The sequence below is a fragment of the Cyprinodon tularosa genome, unplaced genomic scaffold (genome assembly GCF_016077235.1).
Source record: "Cyprinodon tularosa strain WSP-4 unplaced genomic scaffold, ASM1607723v1 ctg503, whole genome shotgun sequence".
Lineage (NCBI taxonomy): Eukaryota > Metazoa > Chordata > Actinopteri > Cyprinodontiformes > Cyprinodontidae > Cyprinodon > Cyprinodon tularosa.
In genome coordinates, this window is record NW_024039234.1 from 448629 (window position 1) to 472535 (window position 23907).

The 23907-nt window shown below is 37.9% G+C and overlaps 3 protein-coding genes across 3 annotated transcripts; all 3 read right to left on the reverse strand.

Moving 5' to 3' along the window:
• Positions 1-3507: 3507 nt before the first annotated feature.
• On the reverse strand, positions 3508-5820 carry LOC119795212 (protein FAM89A-like). Its single transcript, XM_038303088.1, has 2 exons — positions 5342-5820; positions 3508-4048 (listed from the first exon to the last, which is right to left on the reverse strand). The coding sequence occupies exons 1-2, from the start codon at positions 5591-5593 to the stop codon at positions 3839-3841; spliced, it is 462 nt and encodes a 153-aa protein (XP_038159016.1). The 5' UTR covers positions 5594-5820; the 3' UTR covers positions 3508-3838.
• Positions 5821-6634: 814 nt separating this feature from the next.
• znrd2 (zinc ribbon domain containing 2) lies at positions 6635-11901 on the reverse strand. The gene is made up of 4 exons (XM_038303059.1): positions 11795-11901; positions 11294-11442; positions 8014-8098; positions 6635-7896 (listed from the first exon to the last, which is right to left on the reverse strand). Exons 1-4 carry the CDS (start codon positions 11847-11849, stop codon positions 7457-7459), a joined length of 729 nt encoding a protein of 242 aa, XP_038158987.1. The 5' UTR covers positions 11850-11901; the 3' UTR covers positions 6635-7456.
• Positions 11902-13745: 1844 nt separating this feature from the next.
• arr3a (arrestin 3a, retinal (X-arrestin)) lies at positions 13746-21953 on the reverse strand. The gene is made up of 17 exons (XM_038303102.1): positions 21833-21953; positions 19918-19949; positions 18944-18974; positions 18802-18862; positions 18679-18723; positions 18394-18584; positions 16934-16993; positions 16776-16852; positions 16557-16692; positions 16302-16386; positions 16145-16217; positions 15771-15908; positions 15485-15568; positions 15359-15382; positions 15225-15274; positions 15102-15121; positions 13746-14120 (listed from the first exon to the last, which is right to left on the reverse strand). The coding sequence occupies exons 2-16, from the start codon at positions 19923-19925 to the stop codon at positions 15117-15119; spliced, it is 1068 nt and encodes a 355-aa protein (XP_038159030.1). The 5' UTR covers positions 19926-19949; positions 21833-21953; the 3' UTR covers positions 13746-14120; positions 15102-15116.
• Positions 21954-23907: the final 1954 nt, after the last annotated feature.

Consider the following 23907-nt stretch of genomic DNA (forward strand, 5'->3'; position numbering starts at 1 on the left):
CATTGGCTCCCAACTGCTTAAATATCTGCCTATATCTTTTTTTTCTAAACTTTGCAATAAAAACATATTTGACAAGTGTGTAATCCTTTGCAAAACACATGGCTTTAAATTTAGTTTTTTTTTTCATTATAGTACAGTTAAATAGTCCCATTCTCTCCTTATGGGCTGACAGAAAGTCATCTGACAGCTGTAAGTCCTTATTTGAATAGAGCTGATAAAAAAACACTCAAACAATCATCGCTCAGGATGACATAGACAAAATTTGGGAACATTCAAATTTCTAGTTCAGCCACTTTTGGACAGAAGGGGACAGAGATGTTTTCTGTCATTTGTGAGATCTCCATAGCATATGTTCATTTCCAACTATGTGGAACAGGAAACTATGTCTTGAAAACCTCCCCAGAGCTGCATATGGATGACTGAAGGTATAGAAGAAAGAGACAGAGAGAGAGCGGGTCTCCCTTTTGCAGCGTTCCTCCTGCTAGACAGAATATACATACCATTTTTTTGTTTAATTCAGATTCCTGGATACACTGCATCTACATAGCAAGACAGAGAGATGCTGGTTTCTGATCTAAAACAGATCGATCACAAAGTTTACTCACTCCTGTTAAAATACCTAATTTTACAATAAAAAAAAGAAACTAAGATGGAAAAAAAAAAGAAAATCATCTTTTATGTGGTATTTAAAGAATGTTACACTCTGTGCCTTAAAAAAATGTTGGTTAAACATTTCTTTTTTTTTAAATTATCCAAGCCTGAAGAAATCTACAAATCTCCCTAAAGGATTTAAAGAAAAATAATTTGTGTTAGCTGAAAACAAATCTAAAGCAATACTAGAGTGTATCTCTGGCAACAATGAAGTATCAGTACTAAAAAAAAACAACACTGATCGAAACACAGTGTTGGCTGCATCATGATAAGGGAGTCATTTTTTTTTTTTTTGAGGTGGATGGATATTTAAACTTCCACTCAGTCCATATCTGTCAGTTTTCCAAAGTTAAATGTTAAGAGATATTTATTCTTCAGCACCACAGTGAATTCAGGCATACATACACGTTAACATAAAGCAGAAAGATAAAGGTTTGGAAAGACCTAGCAAAGGCCTACAGGTCTCCTGAAGAGCGCTGTAGATAAGACAAGTCGTCACAATCTGATGGGTTGAAACTATTTTTAGGTAGAGAGGGGAAATGGGAGATGTGCCCCCCACCAAAGAAAAAAAAAATTATCAAAACAAAACTTCAACCCTTAAGCAACCAGGGTCATACCTTTCTTTAAAGGTATATCCGCTGTATCCGCTCCAGAGAGGGATGTCTATTAAACGCGTGCACAAGCCCATTTCTCCTTGTGCACTCTCTGTTTAAAGGTACACTATGCAACCGGTGTTGATTTTCCAGCGAGGCTCCCCCCAGAGGGCGAAAGTAAAAGTGCACTGTCGTAAATATGCTCAGCTGTTCTCCTGGTTTCTCCGTCAAGCCAGGCGCGGTTGTTTTGAGCTTAGCAGCGAATGACTAATGCTGCGTTCACACTGGACGTAGCTGGCGCGACAGAAGCAGCGAGTTTACATGCAAAGTCAATGGTTGACGCGCGTCAAGGCGCAGCAAAAGGTCCCGCGGTGCGTTTTGAGCAGCAGGCGCAGCACGTCTGAGCAGCCGAAGCAGCGCGTCGGGTGCGTTTAACGCAGGGAGAGAGACACAGCGCTGATGATCACTCCTCTTAAACAGTTTATTGACGCCTAAATTAACTTAAAATGCAGAAAACTGCCGGCAGAATATGCAGTTTGGATTATTTAGATAAAAAATACCTACCAGCTGCCGCGGTGAACCACTGCTGATGAAGGGATCCATACTCTCGGCGCATCCCTGGTATGTGGGGGTCTGAGCGGCTCCGACAGAAAAAATATTGAAGGCAGGATGATAATCTGAACTGACTGCACTGATTACGTTTTCAGGTGTATTTTCTCACTTAAAAACATATTAAAACTACTTTATTCCCACTGATCACAGCAAATATAGCTGCAAGGCAGAGAAAGGATAGTGAAGCTCCGCCCAATGCGCCTTAGACACACTTTTGCACCGCGCAGCCAGAGCAGCAAAGCTGCTACAGCCGCGCGTCAGAACTAACTGGTACAAGCAGAAAAAAGGAAGCAGCAGACGCGATTTTGCTGCTTTTGCTGCGTGAATGTAGCATAACTGCACAAAGATTGCCACTGTGCTAGCAACGAGAATGCTTTTAACTGGGGGGTGTAGCAGTTCTCGCCGTAAAGCAAGACTGACTCTCACGAGACTTCTGAGCCTGTGGGTGCGGGTCGGTGCTCCTGCAGTTGCAAGTGCAGTATTTCCCCCACAGACCACCAGGGCGGCCGAGAATACCTTTGTTCAACCTGAAATGACTCATTTAATCATCCATAACGTTATGGAACACATTAATTAACTGAAAAATGTTGCATAGTGTGCCTTTAAAAGTTGCTGTTTGTTTCGCTCATACAAGCTTACTTTCCAAAAAAAGATTTGCAGTTTTTTCATTATGTCAGACTCACCACCGGTAAGTGAAAGTGGAGACGAGGACGTAGGAGGGCCTTACACAAACATATCACCAGAATAATTGACAGTTAGGAGGACCACTTATTAAGATGATCAGCATAGAAAAAGAACATCCTCCACCGTACCTTTAAGCTTTCTAACATCTTCCAACAAAAGTTGTTGTTACTTTTTTACCAAACAAAGGTTGAAAATTCCTAAGCATACTCCTAAGAATTATGGATGGCATTGTTGAATTTAAGAAAGAAACTTCAAGGATTTCCAAATCTCTCCCTGTTTTGAAATTTTCAATTCAGTTTATTTATATATCGCAAATTCCCAACACATGTAATCTCAACGCACTCTACAGTTCACCAGATCATCCAGTCAAATTGATTCTAAGTTTTCTATCTAAGGAACACCAGTTGATTGCATTGCCTCATTGACTCAAATGCAATCCCTCACACTAAGCATGCTTGTAGCGACAGTGGAGAGGAAAAACTCCCTTTTAACAGGAAGAAACCTCCAGCAGAACCAGGCTCAGTGTGAGCTTAGTTATCAAAATCATACAGATTTCTAGTATGCTAAAAGTTTAAATAATTTAATTGTGGCTTCGGGTGGTCTCTATGTTGAACTTAATCATTTACAGTTTATTCTAAATTTAAGTTGGGTGGTGGGAGTTTTCCCATTGATCACCGTACAAAGGCAGGGCTTTCTGCAAAGGTTTTTGGGAATCCAGCATGTATCCAGCATGTACTTTCATTCCTAGGATATATTTTATCCTGGTTTTTACATTCATTACTATTTAATTATTAATGCAGTTAAAACAATGTAGTTGATTTGTTGTTTTATTCATGTCTGACTTTTTAAACGGTCCCCACAGGTTTAGCGAATAAACCTTTTTAAGATACTAATAACCCTTAATGTATTCTTTAAAAAAATTCACGTGTCCATATAAAAATATCCAGAGTTTCCAGACAGAAACTAATTACAAAAGAAAAAAATATAATTTATTACATTCAGCATCAAAGTCTATATCAAGGTTATACTTAAAAAGGTGGGGCAATCCATCAGGTTATAAAATTGTGGTTTGATGGATGTGTTGTAACAAACAAAATATACAACAGCTGATCCAAATCTGTCTTTAGAGAGAAGATAAAGGCCACTGTTAGGTGCTTTAACTCTGCAAACTGACACCGAAAGCTTTCCTATACTGTGAATAATGTGGAGGTACAAACATGCAATAACATGAGATGATATTAGGTAGTGGAAAGTCAATATAAATGTGTCCCAAACAGTGGTCCATGTGTCTTTCTTTACTAGTGAAAATGAAAGGTGTTTCTGTCATAAGACTGAGAAGAATGGTTTGGTTCATTCGCATCTTTCTCCTCTAGCTCATCCTCATCCTCGTCCTCCTCAGAGAATCCATTATCAGCAGTAAACGAGGCTTCGCCCTTGCATTCTTGGATGGCTTCGTGGAGAGACCACAGCTGGCAGAGCAGAGACATGTCAAGCTGACGTAGTCCCACCTTAAACAGAGAAGCAGAAAGTAAAACCTTTTATTACTTTACTGTCACAAACTACTTATTTTACTAGTCATTTGAATATAAATAATTTGCTTTACTCTGATGCCCCTAAATAAAAGCTGTTAGAGTGACTGCCATGTAACAATGTAAAAAAAAAAGCAGGTCCAGGAAGGCATCAGAGGGCTGTTAAAGTAAACAAACAGCATGGGTACAGTGCTGGAGAAGCTTAATAGAGAGCACTGTTTAACCCTTTATAGGACAATGCAAATGGCCATCCACCTAAACAGACAGGCCAAACAAGAACTCTGCAGAGATCCACAGCTAAGATGGGACATAAGACGTGTCTTTATGGAAGAAGGAGAATAAAACCTAATTAATAAAGCAAAATGACCTTCCATTTGCTGTTTGCAGCACTCAAACAGCTTTCTTTTATTTTGGCTTATATGCAAAACTGTATAACACAGTGCACTGAACCATAAACACATGATGTTAACAGCAACACGGAATGGGGACTGCTTTCTTCTGGGGTAGTTAAAGGGAAGATGCATACATCCAGAAGCAAAAAGGCAGCAGGCAACTTAAGGCTGCAGGCAAAGGTTACTATCCAGCAGAGAAAGCAAAAACTCCAGTCAGAGCTAGAAGTAATGGACTTGGACATTGATGTTCAGAGATGCTCTATTTTTATGTTGTTTTCTGCCTGAGATAATAAATAAATAAATAAATAAATAAATAAATAAACAAAACGGGGGGGGGGGGGGGGGGATTTCAGACTCCAGATGTGCAAAGCTGGAGAGATTCCCCCAAATGAATGTCAACTATAGCTGATCCATCACCAAAACAATTGGGAAAAGTTAGAGTGGAGAATACTTTGGGGGAAGTACTTTGACTATGGTATATAAAACAAAGAAACAAAAATATTAGGAGTTCCCTTTTAAAATCACAAAAAAAACAAAATGTTGACTCGTTTTTATCAATAAATGTAGGACATCAAGGCCTCTACATGAACTGCTTTGCCAAATGGTGAGGATGACAGAACACATGCCTGTTAAGGAGGCAATGATGTTTAAATATTTCACTTTTTTAATCTCCATTTTGGTAGGGAAAAGTTTAAATAGGTGTTTATTGTATTTGTGCTGCACAAATAAATTATCTCAGCTTATCTTTTCAGCATCTTTATTTAGAATACCATGTTTCAAAGAGGGAAAAAATATTTTACTGGGTAAGAAGTGGTGTAGCCTAAATCATGACATTTAAGCTGTAAAGTTTCTAAATGCAGATCATGTCTCCCTTCCTCACCATCTCTTTGCGCAGGAGCGCCAGCGCAGCGTCCAGTCCACCTGGCTTGGCTGCAGCCGCCTCTCCGCCTCCTCTGCAGCTGATCTCGGCTTGGATGCGGCTCCTCTTGCTGTGCATCTTCTGCATGTCCCTCCAAGAGCCGCCGCTGGAGTTCAGGATCCCGCTCAGGCTCTTGGGAAGCGGCGGCAGCCCCTCAGCTGCGCACACGGCAGCGCCAACCCGAAAGTCCGCTCTGCGTAAACTGCCGTCCATGAGACGCTGAGATTTTCCTCGGTAGGAATGTTTTCTACTGACGCTTCTCCAGATTCAAAACTTCTCAGGAGAAGCTGGTCACATAGAGGCGCTCTTTACTACTTGAAATAAAAAACCCGATTATCTTCCTGGATTCAGATGAGGGGAGCAAAGGAAGAAAATTGAAGCTTCCGGCTTTTGTTTTGCATCCAGCTCTTTGTGTAAAGAGAGGGGCGTTCACGGACAACCCCCTCCTCGTCACCAGCATTTTTTGGGACAAAGGGAGACAGTAGCTTAGAAAAATATGCAATCATGAGAGACATAAGTACGAAAGAGCATTAGGGCCACTGAGAAAAAAAAAAGTTAACTGATTTTTAAATTTTATTTCAGTTTAAAATGAAATAAAAAGTCAGAAAAAGTCAGAATTCTGACTTTTTTTCTCAGAATTCTGACAGATAACAAACATGTTAGCATCAAGCCATAGCCATGTCTGTTTAAGAGACTAGCTCTCTTGTTTTAATGACCTTCTGCTCCTCTATTAATGAGGGGACCCCTCAGGCACGAAAAAGTTACCTAATTCCGTCATTTTCCACCACTGTGTCACTGGCTCTCTCAAACAACTCACATCTTTGTCAGTCAAGCTGAGTGCTCCCACATCTCTTCCTTCATGGTGCCCATCTACATTAAAATCAAAAATTCTGAGATTAAAGCCAGAATTCTGAGGGGGAAAAAAAGTCAGAAATCTGACTTTTTCCCCCCATATTAAACTGAAAGAAAATTAAAAAAATCAGTTTACTTTTATTTATTTTTGTCAGTGGCCCTAACCCTCTTCCGTACATAAGGAAGGCTGTGTTCCTCCTTTAATGATCTCTGGGTGATTTTTAGGCCATTAAAGCGCTTTCATTCAATAAAAGCAGATTTACGCACAAGTTGGTGACAATTTTTTCATAATAAAGGGGATTCAGGTTCAGTTTGAGGTTGTAACATGAAAGTGGAAAGGTATGTAACTCAATTACATTAGACAAGACCTTTAAAAAGTGCAAGGCTATAAGGCAGGTTTTATATTATTTCAACAGTGTTTTATTAGATATATATTTGACGCCCCCTCTTGTGGAAGGAAACAGGCTGTGCAGCTTCAGAATATGATTTATTCTGGTCTATTACTAAAAAACTACCCACTTTGAACAACCGATAATACAAAGTCCCGTCTCACGATGTGCAATGCAAAGATTTATTTATTCTACATGCAACATGTACTGGAAAAAAAGGATAAATCTCATACAAGCATCCGTGCAACACATCCACAGCACTGTCATCTTTACCTGACCAAAAGCCTCACATGAACCATCTTTGCACCCCGAGAGAATCCAGAAGAGAAGCTTTAAATCAGTTTAAACAGCATTAGAACTGAAAATGATGTCCAAAAGTTTTACTGTCCAAACACCACATTCATGTCGGCTTACAGCTTAGATTTGCTTGTAAATTGGCAGAATTTTGCAGGTTTGTAGATAAAACAGAGGCTATGATATCATGGGCAGAGATCAATACAGGATTTCCTTTTCTATGCAGAACAGGCCTGATTGTAAAACCTGCTTTAAAACTAATACATACTCATCAGATGTTCTGAAAATGTTATTTCAGGATACAATTTGAAAAAAAAAAAAGAAAAGATACTACACTAGAATGTCATTTTCTGCCAGCTTGTGTAATATCAAGAGTAAATGATGCACTTTAAACGTCCTGAACATTTTGATCCCACTTCAGGGACGTCAGGAACAATTTGAGATGTGAGCTGTAAGCAAGCATTCAGGGAGTGAAGCAAGGGAAACAACCAGTACTGAAAGCAATCATATCCCTTCATGGTTTTCAGGCAGCCCGCTGCGCTCACTGGCTGAGCTCCTTCAGGCTTCGCAGCGAGTTGGCACAGCTGCTGATCAGGCTGCACAGCTGGATGCTGGCCTCCAGTGAGGCCGAGCTCTGTAACTGGTTGGTGGCCCAGCGAAGTTTAGTCAGGACGGCTTCTTCTGCTTCTTCCAAAACGGGTAGGAAGGTGGAGCTTTGTGGTGGACAAACCGGGGGTTGAATGGGCGCCAGGGTGGGGGTGGAGACAGGAGACGGAGGAGAAGCGGTGACTGATGGAGGCAAAAGGCCTCTTCCTCCAGCAGCGGCCCCCTCGCAGTGTTCTGGTCTGGGCTGGGGAACAGATACACCCACCTGACCAGTGGTTGGCCGTACGTTGACTTCGAGGACGTGGGTCGCTGCAGGAGAGTTGGCTGCGAGTTGCCTCTCTCTCACCTGGGACAATGCAGCTTGTGGATTTAAAGCTGTTTAGAGAAAAAGAGGATAAACTAAAAAAAAAAAGGCTGGAAACATCCATACAATAAGGAAAATAAAAGGAAAGCAAAATACAAAAAAGTCAAGAGAAGAGTGTAGAAGTTTACCAGGGTTGTCCTTGTCAACGTCGGAGTCCAGTTCCTGACATGAGACACAGTAGTTTTTCTTCTGTCTGTCCTGAAGAAGAACAGTCTGGAAGCACATGAAAGCATCTTGGATTATACTTTAACCCACTACAGTCAGAGAGGAAGAGTTCACTAAAACAGGCTTTTCTTCCACAAACACTTTTAACTACAGACACGTCTGAATTTATTTCACAGTTTTATCATAGTTAAATCTGACATGAACTCTCACAGTTACGTGCCAACATCAGATTATATCCTAGATTGGTTCTTCTGTCTATTTCTTCTCAACTCAACCTTCAGTGGTTCACAGTTGACAGCAGCTTATACTGTAATTGTCCAATACATGCTTTCATGGTGCTATATTAGTAATAGAGGGATGTTTGTGTCATGGGCATATAGGGCTATTTAATAATCCTGGGAAATGGAGCTGAAATTTACTCAATTTTAACGCAGTCTATGCTGGACAGGTGTCCAAACATTAGCTGCATTACAGCTTGTGGCGCATATAAAGCAGTTAGGGTGGAAAATGGCTCACAGCGTAGAGATAGACCTTCGTATTGGTTGGCCAATAATAGTTGTTTTTTTATGCACCAGTCTATATGTCCATGTGTTCACCAATACATTACTGATTTCAGCTGCTATAGCTTGAGATCATGCAAGTTGCATGCGTAACCCATCCCTCTATTTGCTAGCCACTGTTTAGGTTTTCTTTAATTCATTAATAGATATTTCATTTAATCGAAATCAAGGAGTTAAGCATTTATAATTGTGTTTTTTATGTAAATGGAGTAAGGACAAAGCAATACTGACCAAAAGAATCAGCTTCAGGAGAAAAAAAAAAAAGAAACAGCAGCACATATCGGGGATCAGTTAGGCTACGTTCACACTGCAACCTCAAGTAACCAAAATCCGATTGTTTTGGCCCATATGCGACCTGGATGGGATCTTTTCATGACTGTCTAAACAACATGGATCCAATTTTTTCCAGTGCGACCCAGGCCACTTGGCTCTGTGGTCCTGAATCCGATACGAATCTGATATTTTCAAGTGACCTGTGTCTGAACGGCCAGATCGCATTCGTCCAACTTGAACAACATTAATAACAGACACTATTCTGGGTCTTGTTATGAAGAAGCGGCAAGAAAAACAACAACCATGGCGGACGATGATGCGGAGAGCAGTATTTATGTTTAACCTCTTGAAAAGATTGTGTTTTTATGGTTGGGAAAGATCGCTAGATGCGCTCCAGCACTACCATCCATGTTTACTTCCGTAAACACAGAGCACGCTGGCCTGTGATGTCATTGCGCCCTCTACTGTTCATGCGTTGTATGACTGCAGTTCATACAGATCCCATGCAATGTGAACAGCGACAAAAAATAAAAAATAAAGGGATTTCACAAAAAAATTGGAATTGAGCGTCAAGGCCTGCAGTGTGAACGTAGCCTCAAATTGATGTCAAAATAATCTGTATTGGCCTTAAAAAAAACCTGCATCGGTGGAGCTCTTCCACAAAACATGAGAAGAAGGAAGCCAGGTTTGATTAATCCTCATTTTTTTCAATCCATATTCAGATGATGTAGCAGTGTTCTGCTGGGTGATCTTGAATAGGCATTACTGCAAGTCAATATTGGAAGAGATATAAGAAAAGCAAGATTAAGGGCCCAGCAACAAGGCCAAAAATGGTTCAGAATGGTTTTCTTTGTTGATTTAACCTCAAAATTCTTAGATATCCATATAACCTGGTCAAAGAGGCGAAATTAAGGGACACCTCTGAGCTCAAATAGCGTAAATGACTTGACATCCGTAATTCAACATCACAGAGCTGATTTGGTATAGCCTGGGTGCCATTCCGAACTTAGTCCCGCCCACAAGGTTTGAGGTCGGGAAGTTCGGTCTGGCATTGCTCCATAGTAGCGAGAGTATGATCGCCCACTCTCTGGCGATCCATTCAAATTGTCAGGGCGGGCTTTATACGATGGACAGATGATCAACAGTAACGTAATCAACCATGTGACCAAAGCGCCCTTGGGTGAGAACAACAATGGCTGCCGCTGGAGAGTTGAGGTGTGTAGATTCTGCTATTAGGTCTGTTCTAGAAGATATCGACAGCAAATTAATTTTAAAAGAGGAACAGAGAAACGCGATCAAGGCTCATCTTCTTATTCTAGGCATGCAACTGCACGCTTTGATTTTTGTTGACAACAACTATGCCTCGCTTAACATACGTCACGCACTCCATTGCTCTTATTGATTGTAGGTCTATCCAATTGAGTGCAGAGGTATTTTTTTTCCTGGTTCGTTCAAAACACGCCCCATAATCACAGCTCTATGGAGCAGTTTCAGACTCATATGCTGACTAGAATTGAGTCGGACTACGTCAGGCTAGATTTGGTAGTAAACAGAGAGCTGAAACAACTGTCCCAATGTTAAACCCAGTGGTGTCAAAAGTACACACATTTGTAGATACTGCAGTTTAAAAACACTCTGGTAACAGTTAAAGTATCAGCTTGACCTCTTTACTCAAGTAAAAGTGAAAAAGTATGTGCTCCAAAAACTACTTAAAGTATAAAAGTATAAAGCAACATTAAAAAAAACCCAGCTAGATGCCACTATAGTAATTGAAAGCTCAATTTTTCGATTATTTGGAAAAATTCTTTAGGGCCAAGTTGGTCTCTTCTTGGTCTCCGTCTCCCGATACGCTCTCGCCTGTGTCTGACCTTTCAGACATTTCAACATCTTTTTCTGAATCCTACACTGTAGCATGGCATAGACAATTCGCGTTTGCAGTTTGAAGAACACCTGCTTGCTTCTGATGATTTCCTTTAGCTAACCAATGAGTGTTTGCGTTCTATGACTCATCCAATCACACTAGTTTTCACTGGATGTGGATGGGGCCAATGATCTGCATTGGATGGAGCACATGACGTGAAATAAATATTTATAAACATTAAACCGAAGCCAAGAGTAACGAATAACGTTTGTTTTAAAAATGTAAGGAATAGAAAGTAAAGATACTTGTGTGAAAATGTAATAAGTAGAAGTCAGAAGTAGGAAGAAAAATAAGAAATGGAATAAAGAATAGATACCTAAAAAGTGTACTTCAGTACAGTAACGAAGTATATGTACTTTGTTACTTGACACCTCTGGTTAAACCTCATGAGTGCACTATAGTTCAACTAATATTCAAGCCATATATTAACTGGAAGTGGTTTCTCTTTTCTTCTGATGTAGGAGAACAAAAGCATAACTTCAAGCTTACCCCGCACACCTCGCAGCCATCCCCCAGCATCTTGTACCCTTTCAGGAGGTAATCTCCCATTAGCTTGCTGATCTTGTCCTGTCTCTCCCTGCGAGCCTGGATCACCTTCATCTCTGCATCCGTCGGAGGCTCCCATTCAAAGTCTTCATCTGAGGGTAAAACAACAACATCTGAGCGAAAACAGATCATATGAACTGGACGACAAGCGAACACTGAAGCACTGCCTTTATATACAGGCTGCCTGGTTGCTTGCTTGTTGGGACTTTAAAAAAACCTTTTGGGAAACAGAGCAGATTTATTTTCTTACAACTGTCAGAAATTAACGACAAGCTAGCAGTCAAAACCAACCGGGGTGCCGAACATATTAAGACTAAACCACGAAGAAGACATCTGCTCAGCCGCTATAAATACACGTTAATAAAGCGTTATAAAGTGTCACATGTAATAATGAATGACTACAAGAGCGGAATTTCAACTTAACAAACAGTTAAGTTCACAGACCTCCATTCACAGCCATGTTGCTTTCTGCTCCAACAGCACGTTGTGCGTGACGCATCTTCTTCTTCTTGGTCGGCCAAGCGTCAGCCGGCGTTTGGCGCCCCCTTTCGGTAACATTTGTTTAGGTTTTGAAAACTATGCTGCGATATTGTTGTTAAAGAAAGAAAGAAAGAAAGAAAGAAAGAAAGAAAGAAAGAAAGAAAGAAAGAAAGAAAGAAAGAAAGAAAGAAAGAAAGAAAGAAAGAAAGAAAGAAAGAAAGAAAGAAAGAAAGAAAGAAAGAAAGAAAGAAAGAAAGAAAGAAAGAAAGAAAACGCACAGTTTATTTCCCATGCACCATTTTCTTCCTTTGGCACCTACTTTTTCTCTTTTTGGCTGTTTGAACTGATATAACAAGTACATTTCTCCACTGTGAGATTAATAAAGTCAATCAATCAATAAAGAGTCAACAGTTTCTGACCATTTTTTTTTGGCATATTAGTTTAACCTCAGTGAGAGTGGTTGGAGAACATTAAGTGCACACTTGTTCTGATTTAACTATTTGATTGTTGCTTTGTCTCTACACTTTCTAAGGTCTCTCTGATTCAGGATTGTCTTTTATTCAAAACCCTTCTTCTTCCCATGAACCTTGAGTTCCTTCCATGCCACAGTTTGACAAAGCTACGCATGTAACCATGGGTGTTGATTTTAATAAGGTTAATTTTGTTCCATATGGAGTGTTTTGCATGTGGGCCAAAAACCATTGCACCTGAGCATCCTCTTTCCATCATGTTCGCTGTGTCGCCTTCACGAGTAGTGGTAACCTGCATAGTGCTGATCTTTGTTTAGGGATTTAAAATTGGAACACGTACAAAGAGTATGTACACTTTTGTAAGACATCGTAATTTTACTTTAATATCATGCTTTAAAGGAAAAGTTTGGTCATATTCAGAATTCAAACTTCTGAAAGTACTTTAAATATTAAATTATTACATAATGTTCAATGAATGATAAGTGTTTTTAGTTAGCAAGTATCATTTGAATGTGATTTACCGGAGACATCCATGTTTGTTAAAGAACACTACTAACACCTGGTTTGTGACGTCACGGTGCGGTATCGGCTGTTGATCAAGTCCCAATGCTGTATCTGGTGTTTGTCACAACGCGCTATTATTCAAGTCATCTTGAAAACATTCTTCTTCCAAATGTTGGCTACATGTTTTTTCTCTGGCCAGAAGTTCGATGGCAAATCCTCCCTCTTCAAGTTGCCAATCCAACGACAAACCCGTCCGTGGAGGATCATGAATCGGAAAGGTGAAATAACACTTTTTTTTTTTCACTTTTACCCGATGTATTACAACATCAAACTGCCATGCACGTAGGCATTGTCAGTTTAACTATAGCTCTTGCGAATTTAATTGGTGAAGTCCTCTGGAAACTTTGAATAATTTTTATTGATTCCAGATGTGTCTACTAGTTCCCATTGATTTTGCTTATAAAGCGGTCCCAGACTAAGTTATCACAATGAAAACTATTGCTTTAATTTTTTTTTACTGATTCTAAATTCATTAAATCACTGCAAATGTATTAGTTTTAGGTATAGGTTATGATCTATTGGTTATTCCTTGCTGACCAGACTTTTCCTTCAAATATAAAAAAGTATGATTTTTTAATCAAAGCCAGAATGGTGTAGATAAGTATACATGGTACACAGAAGCTCACCTAACTCTTATGGTTCATGCAGCTGCCTTGAAAGAACTAACTACTTAACCTGGATTAGATCAGGCAATCCTACATTTAAGCGCAACGGGCAGAGGCACCAGAAGGCAGGAGGCTTCCAAAGGGCAAGTTCCAAATTTATCAGGAAAGGACAACCATGTAGCAATGCTTAAGTAAACATTAGAATAACAATTTGATTTTAATGTTCAAAAGCACAAATTTAAGCAAATGACTATTTTAAAAACAACCCACACAAAATATTTTTTAAGTGATTTTATTTTCCTTTATGGGTAATTGAATCACAGTGTTTAAAAGCACAATGGTTTCAAACAAACTTTTACTGGAGAAAGAAAATTCCAATTATGTGAAGGTTTTAGTAAGGGTCTTGTGCATTAATATTGTTTTAAACACAGACAGACAGGTAAACTGCTATGCTTTATCTACATTAACAGAAACAACAACAAAATAACCTAGGAGGAAAAAAAAAACATTTTCTTTTGCCCTGCATTGAAATATTTTCCCCCTTCCTTCATCACACCAGTCACGTTTTTCTTCTTTGTGTAACGTCATTTGCTTTGGTCGTCCTCTTGTCTTCCTGTGGGCGTCTTCTCAATCTGCAGGGTAACATCTTCTCTGTTTGGGATAGAGCAGAGGGTTACTGGTATGTCTATTTGTACTCAGTTTTAAACATTCATTCAGCTTACAGTTGCTTACAGGTATGTTCAAATCACCTTGAATTTCTACTGTTTTATTCTACAGCCAAGGTCAGAGTGTTTCATAAGGTTTAGGTTTCATTGGCGTTTAATTATTTATTATGTGACAGACCAACACAAGGTAACAATTAAAACATATTTTTTAAAGTTTTTCCACTGTTAAAACTGAAAAAAAAAAAAAATAATAACTTTGAGTACAATTGAAACAAGCCAGAAGAGTCAATAAGTCACTTTAGAAATAAAACCTTCACTGCAACTATAACTATGAGTCTTCTGGTGTTGATATCTACAAGCTTTGACATCTAGAACTTTTGAACATTCTTTGTAGATTAGCTTAAAATGGGTGAAGAATGTATATTGAGTACTTTTATATAGTTTTCCTTTTTTTGGAGTAGTAGTCTTTATTTTAAAGCTGGCTGACAGAAAAAAAAAAGGCTTATTAGAGAGAGAATAGATGTATGAGATGCTTCCATACACTCTACCCGTTTAACGATGTTTAGATTATTCTAGCTTTTATATCCTTCTTTATAATTTATACAACTTTAATCCTGACCTGGCTGTGGAGGTTTTTGATCTTCATAATGCAGTTTATTTACTAATGCTCTCTAACAAACCTGTTATATCTTTGCTTTACACCTGGATTCATGTAGGAATACACACACTAATAAGGCAAGTTCTAAAGACAATAAGTACAAAGTATTTGAATTTAGGCAGGATAAAAATGCATGCATTTGTCTACCATGGTGAGTTATATAAAATTTGATTTCAAGGTGACAAAATGTGACTAAATTTCAAAGGCTGTGATTTGATTTTCAAGATGCTGTAAATTATCTTTCACACACACACAAAAATCACAGTTGATTTGATGTTTCTGATACAAAAGAATTAAAGTAGTACTTACAGCGATGTGGAGTCTTTACTCTTCCCAATTTGGAGGATTTGAAAAAATAACAGAAAAGAATTCTATTAGCGCCAGAGTGGAAAACATGAAGTTCAGAAATTTGTGTTGATAAATAAAAAGTACCTTCAGGTTTGGGGTGCATGAGGTTAAGCGGAAGCTCCACGGTGACATCACTGCATCAGAAAAGAACCCAAACAATAAGCAAAAGCTGCTCGCTAAAGAGCTGTGATATAACTGCTGTGATGGATGCTGCTTACCTGGCAGTAAGGCCGCCCAGCAGGCTGAGGGAGAAGAAAAACATTTGACGTTTTTTTCCCCCTTTCATCTAATCCTTATTAATCTTTAGATTTGTTTGAGACAGAAAAGGTGTGACGCAGACTCACCCTCCTCCGGCCACCATGAGGTTAACTTTAATCTTGTAGGAAACCAGGATACCCAACACCTCTTTTTCCACACCCTGCCGCAGCCTGTGTGAAGGAGGGATTTACGAGGATTTCAGGGATTAACAGGTTTATTTTAGTTAAGAGTACTACTATAAGACATCATCGGTTTCTAAAAAAGCAACAGCAAAGCTACAAAGTCTAAAAAGAGCTTACATCGGGTGTAAACAGTGAAAATACATGTAAATCCTGTTATTCAATTTTTCTTCTGAAGTGTTTGGGTACAGACATGGTGGTAGAGGCCAGGTTGGTGTCCTCGTCCTTCAGCCGTCCATCCAGAGCCAGGCCTCTTTTCTCCTTGTTATCGGACAGCACTGGGGTGATGGTAAGAGATTTTTCAAAGGTTCCACCGGCCTCCACCGTCTCTCTGCAAAGAAAACACAAGCAAATTCATATTTTAGACCAGAAAGTGGAGCTTAGCTGTTGTTCTTATGTTGCCTTTCTGAACGGTTCCCACCAACAGTATGGTGGGTCTGGTGTCCTTATGTTCTCAAGGTAAACTTTCTCTAACATAAATAAGACAATGTGATATCATCCCTTGTGTAAAATTAACTTCCCAACTTCTTAAAGCATAATTTTCTTCTGCTAGTCTCTCAAACTTACCCAAACTCCTGGCAAAGAACACTCTTTGTGTATTTGTCCGCTGAGTAGAGGACAATGTCGGTGGTTTGGTCCACTGTGGGAAGAGGATAAATAAATAAATTTGATATATCCCTAATGTTAGCTAAATGATCAAACACTCAAAATCCATGATACCTACCACTGACTTTGATTTTCTTCACTGTTTTGTTGCTCTCATTGTTGATTTTAATTTTAATTGGGATAGATTCTCCATGAAAGTAGAGCTGTAAAAAAAAAAAAGAAAATGTGTCTTTGTACTTTTCCAATCTTTCTACTGTTTTGATTTTACTGTTAACTCTTGTCCATTTTGGGGTTTTGAATGAGAATCAGTTGAAAATTGTGTCACCAGGTTAAACTATTTAAGATAGATAAATAAATAAATTTGCCACCCTACATCTTTCTCCATGGATGCCTCTAGGTGAACAGGCTTGTCGGACATCATGAAGCTCTTGCAGAGGTCGGCCTTGGGGCCTGCCCCTACCTGGGAAGGGGCGTACTGTATTTTACGGATGACAAGTCGAGCGGTGTCCCTGTTGGGACCACACGTTAAGAAAAAAGCATCAGCATTAACCGTGGAAGTGGGAGTATTCTGGGAATAATAAAATGTACCCACTTCTTTTCAATCTTCTCATCTGGGTTGTTCTTCTCCTTGGCCAAGTAGGTTTTCACCTCAAAGTCAACACCACAAGCCTGCAAGGAGACACAGAACACTATGAAACGCTGAAGTTCTTACATATTTGTTTTAATTACAGGTGTGAAATAGTGGCCTACCTTTCCCTTGTCATCAGGACCAGGCTGCAGAGAGACTGAACACGGCAGGTTGTTGGGAATCTGGAGACAAAAATACGATGCAACTAAAAACCAAATAAACTAATTTCTTCTTACCTTAATCGCAAAGATATCTTTTCAGAAACAGATTCTTTTGTCTAAGTGTAATCTTTAAAAATTTATTTAATTGCGAAAAACTTCATATTAGTGATGATTATATATGCATTTTCTTTATGTTATAAAATGTTATCTATTTCAAGTCAGCCTAATTTAAATAAATTATTTTAAGCCCCGTTCATATCATTTCGGTTTGGTTGAATTCATCAATTGGGTAATTTTACAGCAATTATTACCTTAAAAGACAAACAAGTTCCGTCTATATAAATCATTTACATCTCAGGTCCGTCTACAATCATTTAATCCAGTTTAATTCAGAAGATTTAGATTTACTTCCATTCTACATAGTGATTGCTCACTTCATATCACACATAATCTGTATTTAATTATTATAGTGTAGTATATTTAAATCCTTTTTGTAAAAAAAGAAAGAAATGCACAAAAATGTTAAGTAGGAACTTAATTGAGCTTTTTTGTATTTAAAAAATCCATTTAATTCTTTTCTCAGCTCTTTTTTCAATGTAATTAATGCTGACTATTTTGTTACACTTCTAATTCAAACAACCTCTGATTCAAGAAAAGCAACGACTGTAGTGTGTTTGCATTTTAGTCTTGCAGCAAGAAGGTCCTGTGTTTCTAATCCCAGAGTTTTCATGTTCTCCCGATGTATAGTGAGTTTTCTCTGGGTACACCAGCTTCCTCCTACACTCCAAAAATATGCATTTCAGGTTAACTGGTCTTCCTAAGTTGGCCCTAGTAGGTGTGCATGTGCGTATATAGTTGTTTGTCTTGTGAGTCTCTGAGTTGCCATTTAATGGACTGGGACTTATGGTTATAAATCTCATTGCATAAAATCGTTGTCCTTGAACTAAAGCGTTAAGATGAATGTTACCAAGTCTAAATTTCCCCTTTCATATTAATAATAACATGTGCAGACATAAAAACAGGGATTATATAAAAGGAAAGGCCATTAAGTCTAATATTAAACCACTTTTAATAAAAAGTCTTTCACTTTTTGTCTTTTCCTATATGGCATTAATCTTTATCTTAAGAGTTCTACTATTGCGAGAATCTCTAATCCAGCATTCCAAAAGAGTTTTAAAAGTTTTTCCAGGAAGGTTTTTCGGAAGCTGGATGGGAAGAAGGAGCATCTTCAAACTTAAAAAACCAGAGTCTTATTTTTTTTTAAACTTGTAAAACTTTTTTTTTGAAAGAATATAAACTGGATGACTTGAGAATCTTTACTAGCTCAAATCCAGCATTTTCTAGTTGTCGTTCAGCACCACGGACAGAGGCACACCCAAAAGGAAAAACAACCCAGGCATATTTTTGAAGTCTTTCCATACCTCAAAGGAGAAGGGGTAAGCGTTGTCTCCTGCCTTCTTCAGCAGGGTCTCATGCATGGCGCTCAGCTGGGGCTTGTTGCTCTCAGGGTAGATCTGTATTTGCTCAAACCAAATGTCCTTCCTGAAGCACAATCCCATAACATCCAGGTCCTCGCTGCCGTAACGGAAGGCACAGGCCAACTGCACGAAAGCTGCAAAAATACAGATTTTTCTACATTTATCACCCAGTTCATTTCTTCTCCAAGGAGATCAGATCTAAGCTGTTTTATTTTTCCTAAATGTTACCTTTTCTGTCCCCGAAATCTGTTGTGTCCACCTTAACAACTCCATCTGGAGAGCAAAAAAAATCTGTTTGTAATTTTTACCCTGCTGATTCAAAAATATGGAGTGATTGAATTTAACACACACCAACTCTGTCCACTGCAGACACATGGTCCACATAGTCTCTCTTCCCCAAGTAGAGGGTGAGCTGTCAGACACCGGACGGAAGAACAGTTAGAAAAGTCACAACATTGTGGTCAAAATGCTGAAATAGGAGAGAAACACTAACCCCTCCGTTTCCGCTGGTCTTCTTGAAAATCCTGCAAAAATTTTTAAAAACAAATAAATAAATTACAAACATTTCTCTTAATATTTATATTATCTGTGTTTTAAATCAAAACATACTTTATTTAAAGTCTTGCAGGATTTTCTATTTAAATCCAGTTAAGATTCAGTGGACAGCACTGGTTTCCTCAGCATGTAGCAGAAGGCCCAGTAAGTCTTTATTACACTTTATCCAGTTAAGAACAGCTAAGTGTGGAGCCGCTTTACCTCATCCTGCCCGGATTGAGAGGCTGGGTCAGCTGAGAGAGGCATCAATGCTACAACTAAAGTGTTCCCAAATAACCGATAACCTTTGCGCTCCCTCACGAGGCTTCTTATGAGTGTTAATGTCTAAGAGCACAGCTCAAACAACACATCACTGCATAAGTCTTTGCAAACCACAAATAAACACCTTCTGCTATTTTTAGACCACTTTAATGGGTTTTGAGAGCAACAGAATGTCCTTCACAAAAAATATCTACAGTTTATAACTGATATGATATATTAAACAGATCTTTCTTTACATTTTTCTGTTTAAAAGTATTTAGGTTATGCTTCTAGAATTTTAAAAAGGAATTTGTATTTCCTCTGGCTTTTTTATTCAGGAGATCTGCAGACTAATGATTATGATCCACTATTAATCAAATGGGGTCATTACTCTGTCATGCAGGAACTAAAACAGATATTGCATTAGTTTGCAAAAAACTTAATTAGGTCCCAAGTTAAACATTACTTGCAAAATTATGCTTTTTTTCAAACAATGTATTTCATGAAAATAAAAAAATAAAAAGGAAAAAAGACAGAAAGAAAGACAGACAGACAGACAGACAGACAGACAGACAGACAGGGAGAAAGAAAGAAATAAAGAGATAAAGACACAGAAAGAAAGAAAGAAAGAAAGAAAGAAAGAAAGAAAGAAAGAAAGAAAAACAAACTTACTTTGCCATTTTTAGAAGATGTTTTGAAGAATTCTGTGAGAAAGGAAGAGAAAAAAAGTACGTCAAGTTGTGGTAGGGTCATACAGCAGCGATTAGGACACTGATTCTGTGCCCTCTGACAGCTTTTTGGCAGCTTTAGTGATATTTCTTTTCAGGGTCTACAGAAGGTTAATCTTTTGCGATAGGATTATGCCACTGGTGTTAAAGGCCAGAGCTGTAATTCTTTCAGCCAGCTGGCCTCAGTCCAGTAAACATACCCACCAGCATCAAATACTTCATGGAAAAGGTTTACATTCAGAACAGTCTGGTGTCTCATAATAAAAGAACTGCTCATAAATTAGGATAAAGCTAGCCTCAGGTGTGCATCACCTGTGATAAGCTTTAAAAGTAGATCTGAGAGAGAACATAAGTAAATAGAAATATGCAATTTGATTTTTATTTCTTCCTAAGGGAATATATGTTAAAATACAAAGGTTATTTTTGTGGATGGATAAAAGATAGAGATATTTTCTCTGTTTATATAATTTTAGTTCTATCTGTCATATTTTCCATTACCCTTCGACAGTTATAGTTGAAAGACCCCTTTAATTATTTTCTGTGTTTTCTAATTATTTGTATGTTATTTTATATATACACATCTGTGCCAAAACTTTCACAACCTTTTTAATCAACCCTCATCTACGCTTAATGAATAATTCCAATTCTTAAATATTTAGCGCATACTTCTTTGCATGCATGATTAGAATTAAACCATTTTAAATCCTGATAATGACCAGATCATTTATACTTTCAAAACATTAGAAATTATAAAATGGGCAATAAATGTCCTAATCGTTGAGGTATTTGTTTATATATCCAGAAATGTATGAATTCTCTCAAACATTATACCCTAATCTGTGCTTCAATGATTATTGTAGATCAGAGGTAATGTGATCATTTCTGGCTGAACAACAGAGATGAAGAAGAAGAAGAAAATTGAACTGTGACTGATGTGAATAATGCAAAACATCCTTGTTCATGTGGACTGATTTCATTAAATAAAATAACATTTTGACTAAAACATTATTTCTGTTTGTGCAGTAGATATGACATATATCTAATTAGAATTATAACAAATAACTGTGCTAATCAGGTTTGTAGGAGGTATGAGTAAATTACTCGTTCGCTTACAAAATAACAACTCTGGCTGTTGTAATAACACAGAAATATCTATTCTGAATGACTGAATGACAAATTCTGCATTTTATACTAATGTTAACCAACAATATATATATTTATTGGACTAATATTTTTTACAGCAATGGAGAAAATATAACATGATTCCGTTTTACTTTATCTAGTGGCTGTTAATAGTGTTGCTGTCACTTTAATAACCTCTTTCTTAACTCTAAGGACAGAAAAGTTTCGCCATAAAGGTAGACTGAAAGTTTCTTTTAGCTGGATCTAATGGTCACTCTGCTGTAAGCTCTATGTGATCCAATATTTGAGTCTAAATTAGCTAACAATAAGTACATTTTGTGATGATGGTCTTATAGATCTATTCTAAATCTACATATACATCTATCTCTAAATCTATTCTTTTATTGTTGATCTGTTTTGAGTTTGCTGCAGTCAATAACCTCTAAAGAACAGATAGTGGCTGTTTATTGTCATCCAAACATAACAATTTAGCACACAAAATGTTACCAAGAAAATACATTTTCCTTATAATTAATGAAACATGAATATATACAGTTATTTGTATCTTTAAAAACCTGTCAGGCTGAGAATTTCTGAATTTCTAAAAGTTTCAGCTGTATTAGTCCTTTAACTATCTATGTTTTTGAATCATAGCATCAACAATAACATTTCTAGATTACTCAATCCTAGTAAATATAGCATGAATTCTAAGTATTCCTACTGCGTGGATGTCTTACCTCTGGTTGTTAAGCGTTAACGTGCGTCAAGGAGGGTTGAGGATCTGGCAAATGGCAGTTGGTGTCCCTTTATATATCAGCCTTTCGCTGTATCTGTTTCAGAGTTAACAGCTTCTTCATTGCTGTTGTTGCCTCCTTCATAATCCCATTAAGCAACGGCGTATTTTGGGCCACAAAGGGTTTAGATGTGTCACCCAGCCGGTCATATTGGGCTGATAATCCATCTGCTGCTTCACTGCAAAAGTCAGAAATCAAACCACAACAACAAAAAACAAAACCATGCATTTAGACAGTAAATCGTTAAAGTCATTAAATGCCAACAAGAGATCACAATTCTGCTATCTGCTTGCAGAAAATGTTTCTTATTTAGCCTTTAAGGTTAAGATGAACTTTTTTAAAGCTGTATTTTTTTAGCTTGACCCATGCAGGACGTTATGGTTCATTATAAAAAAAAACTGTTGGAGGATTTCCTCTGAGTGTTTACAGAACTGTCAAAAAAAAGGATAAAAAACAAAAAAACAAGGGCGTTAAATACCATAAACTTAAGGCAAATAGACTTGACAGTTTTGGTGGAAAAATAGACAAAGTGCTTCAGTAAATGTAATGGCTCTGGAGCCACAATTTGAATAACAATAATAATAAAATCTATATAATAAACTTTAAGAAAAAGTACAAAGTAAGTCGGAAAAAACTTTGGGGTCTTCTGTGGGGCAATGTGGGGATTCCCTGTAATTAAGTCTGTCTGATGCAGGCAGATTAACGGCTTCCAGTCACGTTACAGCATGGATGCAGGAGCCTTGACAGAAACGTCAGGGTAAGCTGCCTTGTTCAACACTGCCTCTCTACAGAGCCAATAGTCAGATAGCATCTGTTTTGTTTTTTCCACTTTAAAGCCCCGCAGATAAAGAAATACACATAGGACAGGCTAGCATTGAAAAATGAGTAGGATACTTGAAATGTTGTTTGTTTAGAAACTAAGGGGTTTTATTAGGAAAAATCTCAATGCCATCATGAAAAGTAAAGCTGGATGTAAAGAACGGAATGATCCAAGGACGTTCACATATTTGATATTGAGCTAAAAGTGATCGGTTAATTATGCCCTTCGTTTAATCTCAAACACTATGAGACCAATTAAGAATTAAGCTAACCATCTATGGTACTGTACAAAGAAGTTTACACCTTTGTTTCATTTTGCTGTTTTGTCCGGTTTTACCAATATAAACATCAGCGGGCTTTCTCAAAATATATATGTTGAAGCATACAAGTTTTAACATTTTCTGCAATTTAAAATTTAAAAAGTTTGCCATGCATTCAGTTCATCTAAATCAAAATATTTGTTTTTATAAAGTGTTAATGTCCTGCAAAGTTTTTTTTCTTCTTCTTTTTAAGACTGGCATTTTAGCCTTTTACAAATGGTATAGCTTAGTCATATTGTCCAGACAGTGCTTTTTGACTCTCATTTTCAAATAGTTCCAGTCTAAACCTTAAGTAAACCAGCCATTAGCATTAGTATTTTTTTTAAATGTACCATTCCATTTTAGCTTTCAATTAAGGTACAAAAGTGCACTGAAGTGCTCTCTATAGTGGCGAGGACAGGCTATATGTGCCCCTTTTCTTCCTTTCTGCCCCTGCCCTTCAAAAGTCGGTGCACGCCAATGCCTTCCTCTGTTTGTGTGTCATTGTCCTACTGGAGGGTCTGAAATGCTTTGAAATCTTACACAAGATTCAATACTGTATCTTCATCTACTCCCCATGTACTGTATACCATTACCTACAATACACTGGTAGATTCTCAGTCATCCAGTTCATAGTCATTCAAAAAAAAGAAAAAAAAAAAAAAGAAAAGAAAATTAAATCACTTTGTTTCCAAGTATGAAGACAACAAACAGAAACAAAGTCCAGTGGATTGTTTTTCATTTTCTTTCTTTCTTTCTTTTTGGAATTATCTACAATGAATGAATTTGCATTTTAAAAGCAGTGTAACAGCAATTAAACCTTTACAAATAATAACTACTTTTTTTATTGGATTTTGATAATTTGATGAGCTATAATCTAACACCTAAGGACTAGATCAC

Coding starts and splice junctions, on each gene's coding strand:
- znrd2 (XM_038303059.1), bottom strand. CDS start 11,849: ATGCGTCACGCACAACGTGCTGTTGGAGCAGAAAGCAACATGGCTGTG. Junction 8,099..11,293: donor ATGGCTGCGAGGTGTGCGGG/GTAAGCTTGAAG, acceptor ATGTGCTTCCAG/ACTGTTCTTCTTCAGGACAG. Junction 7,897..8,013: donor CGTTGACAAGGACAACCCTG/GTAAACTTCTAC, acceptor TTCTCTAAACAG/CTTTAAATCCACAAGCTGCA.
- LOC119795212 (XM_038303088.1), bottom strand. CDS start 5,593: ATGGACGGCAGTTTACGCAGAGCGGACTTTCGGGTTGGCGCTGCCGTG. Junction 4,049..5,341: donor CGCTCCTGCGCAAAGAGATG/GTGAGGAAGGGA, acceptor TCTCTGTTTAAG/GTGGGACTACGTCAGCTTGA.
- arr3a (XM_038303102.1), bottom strand. Junction 18,863..18,943: donor AGACCAGCGGAAACGGAGGG/GTTAGTGTTTCT, acceptor GGTGTCTGACAG/CTCACCCTCTACTTGGGGAA. Junction 18,724..18,801: donor GTCTGCAGTGGACAGAGTTG/GTGTGTGTTAAA, acceptor TTTGCTCTCCAG/ATGGAGTTGTTAAGGTGGAC.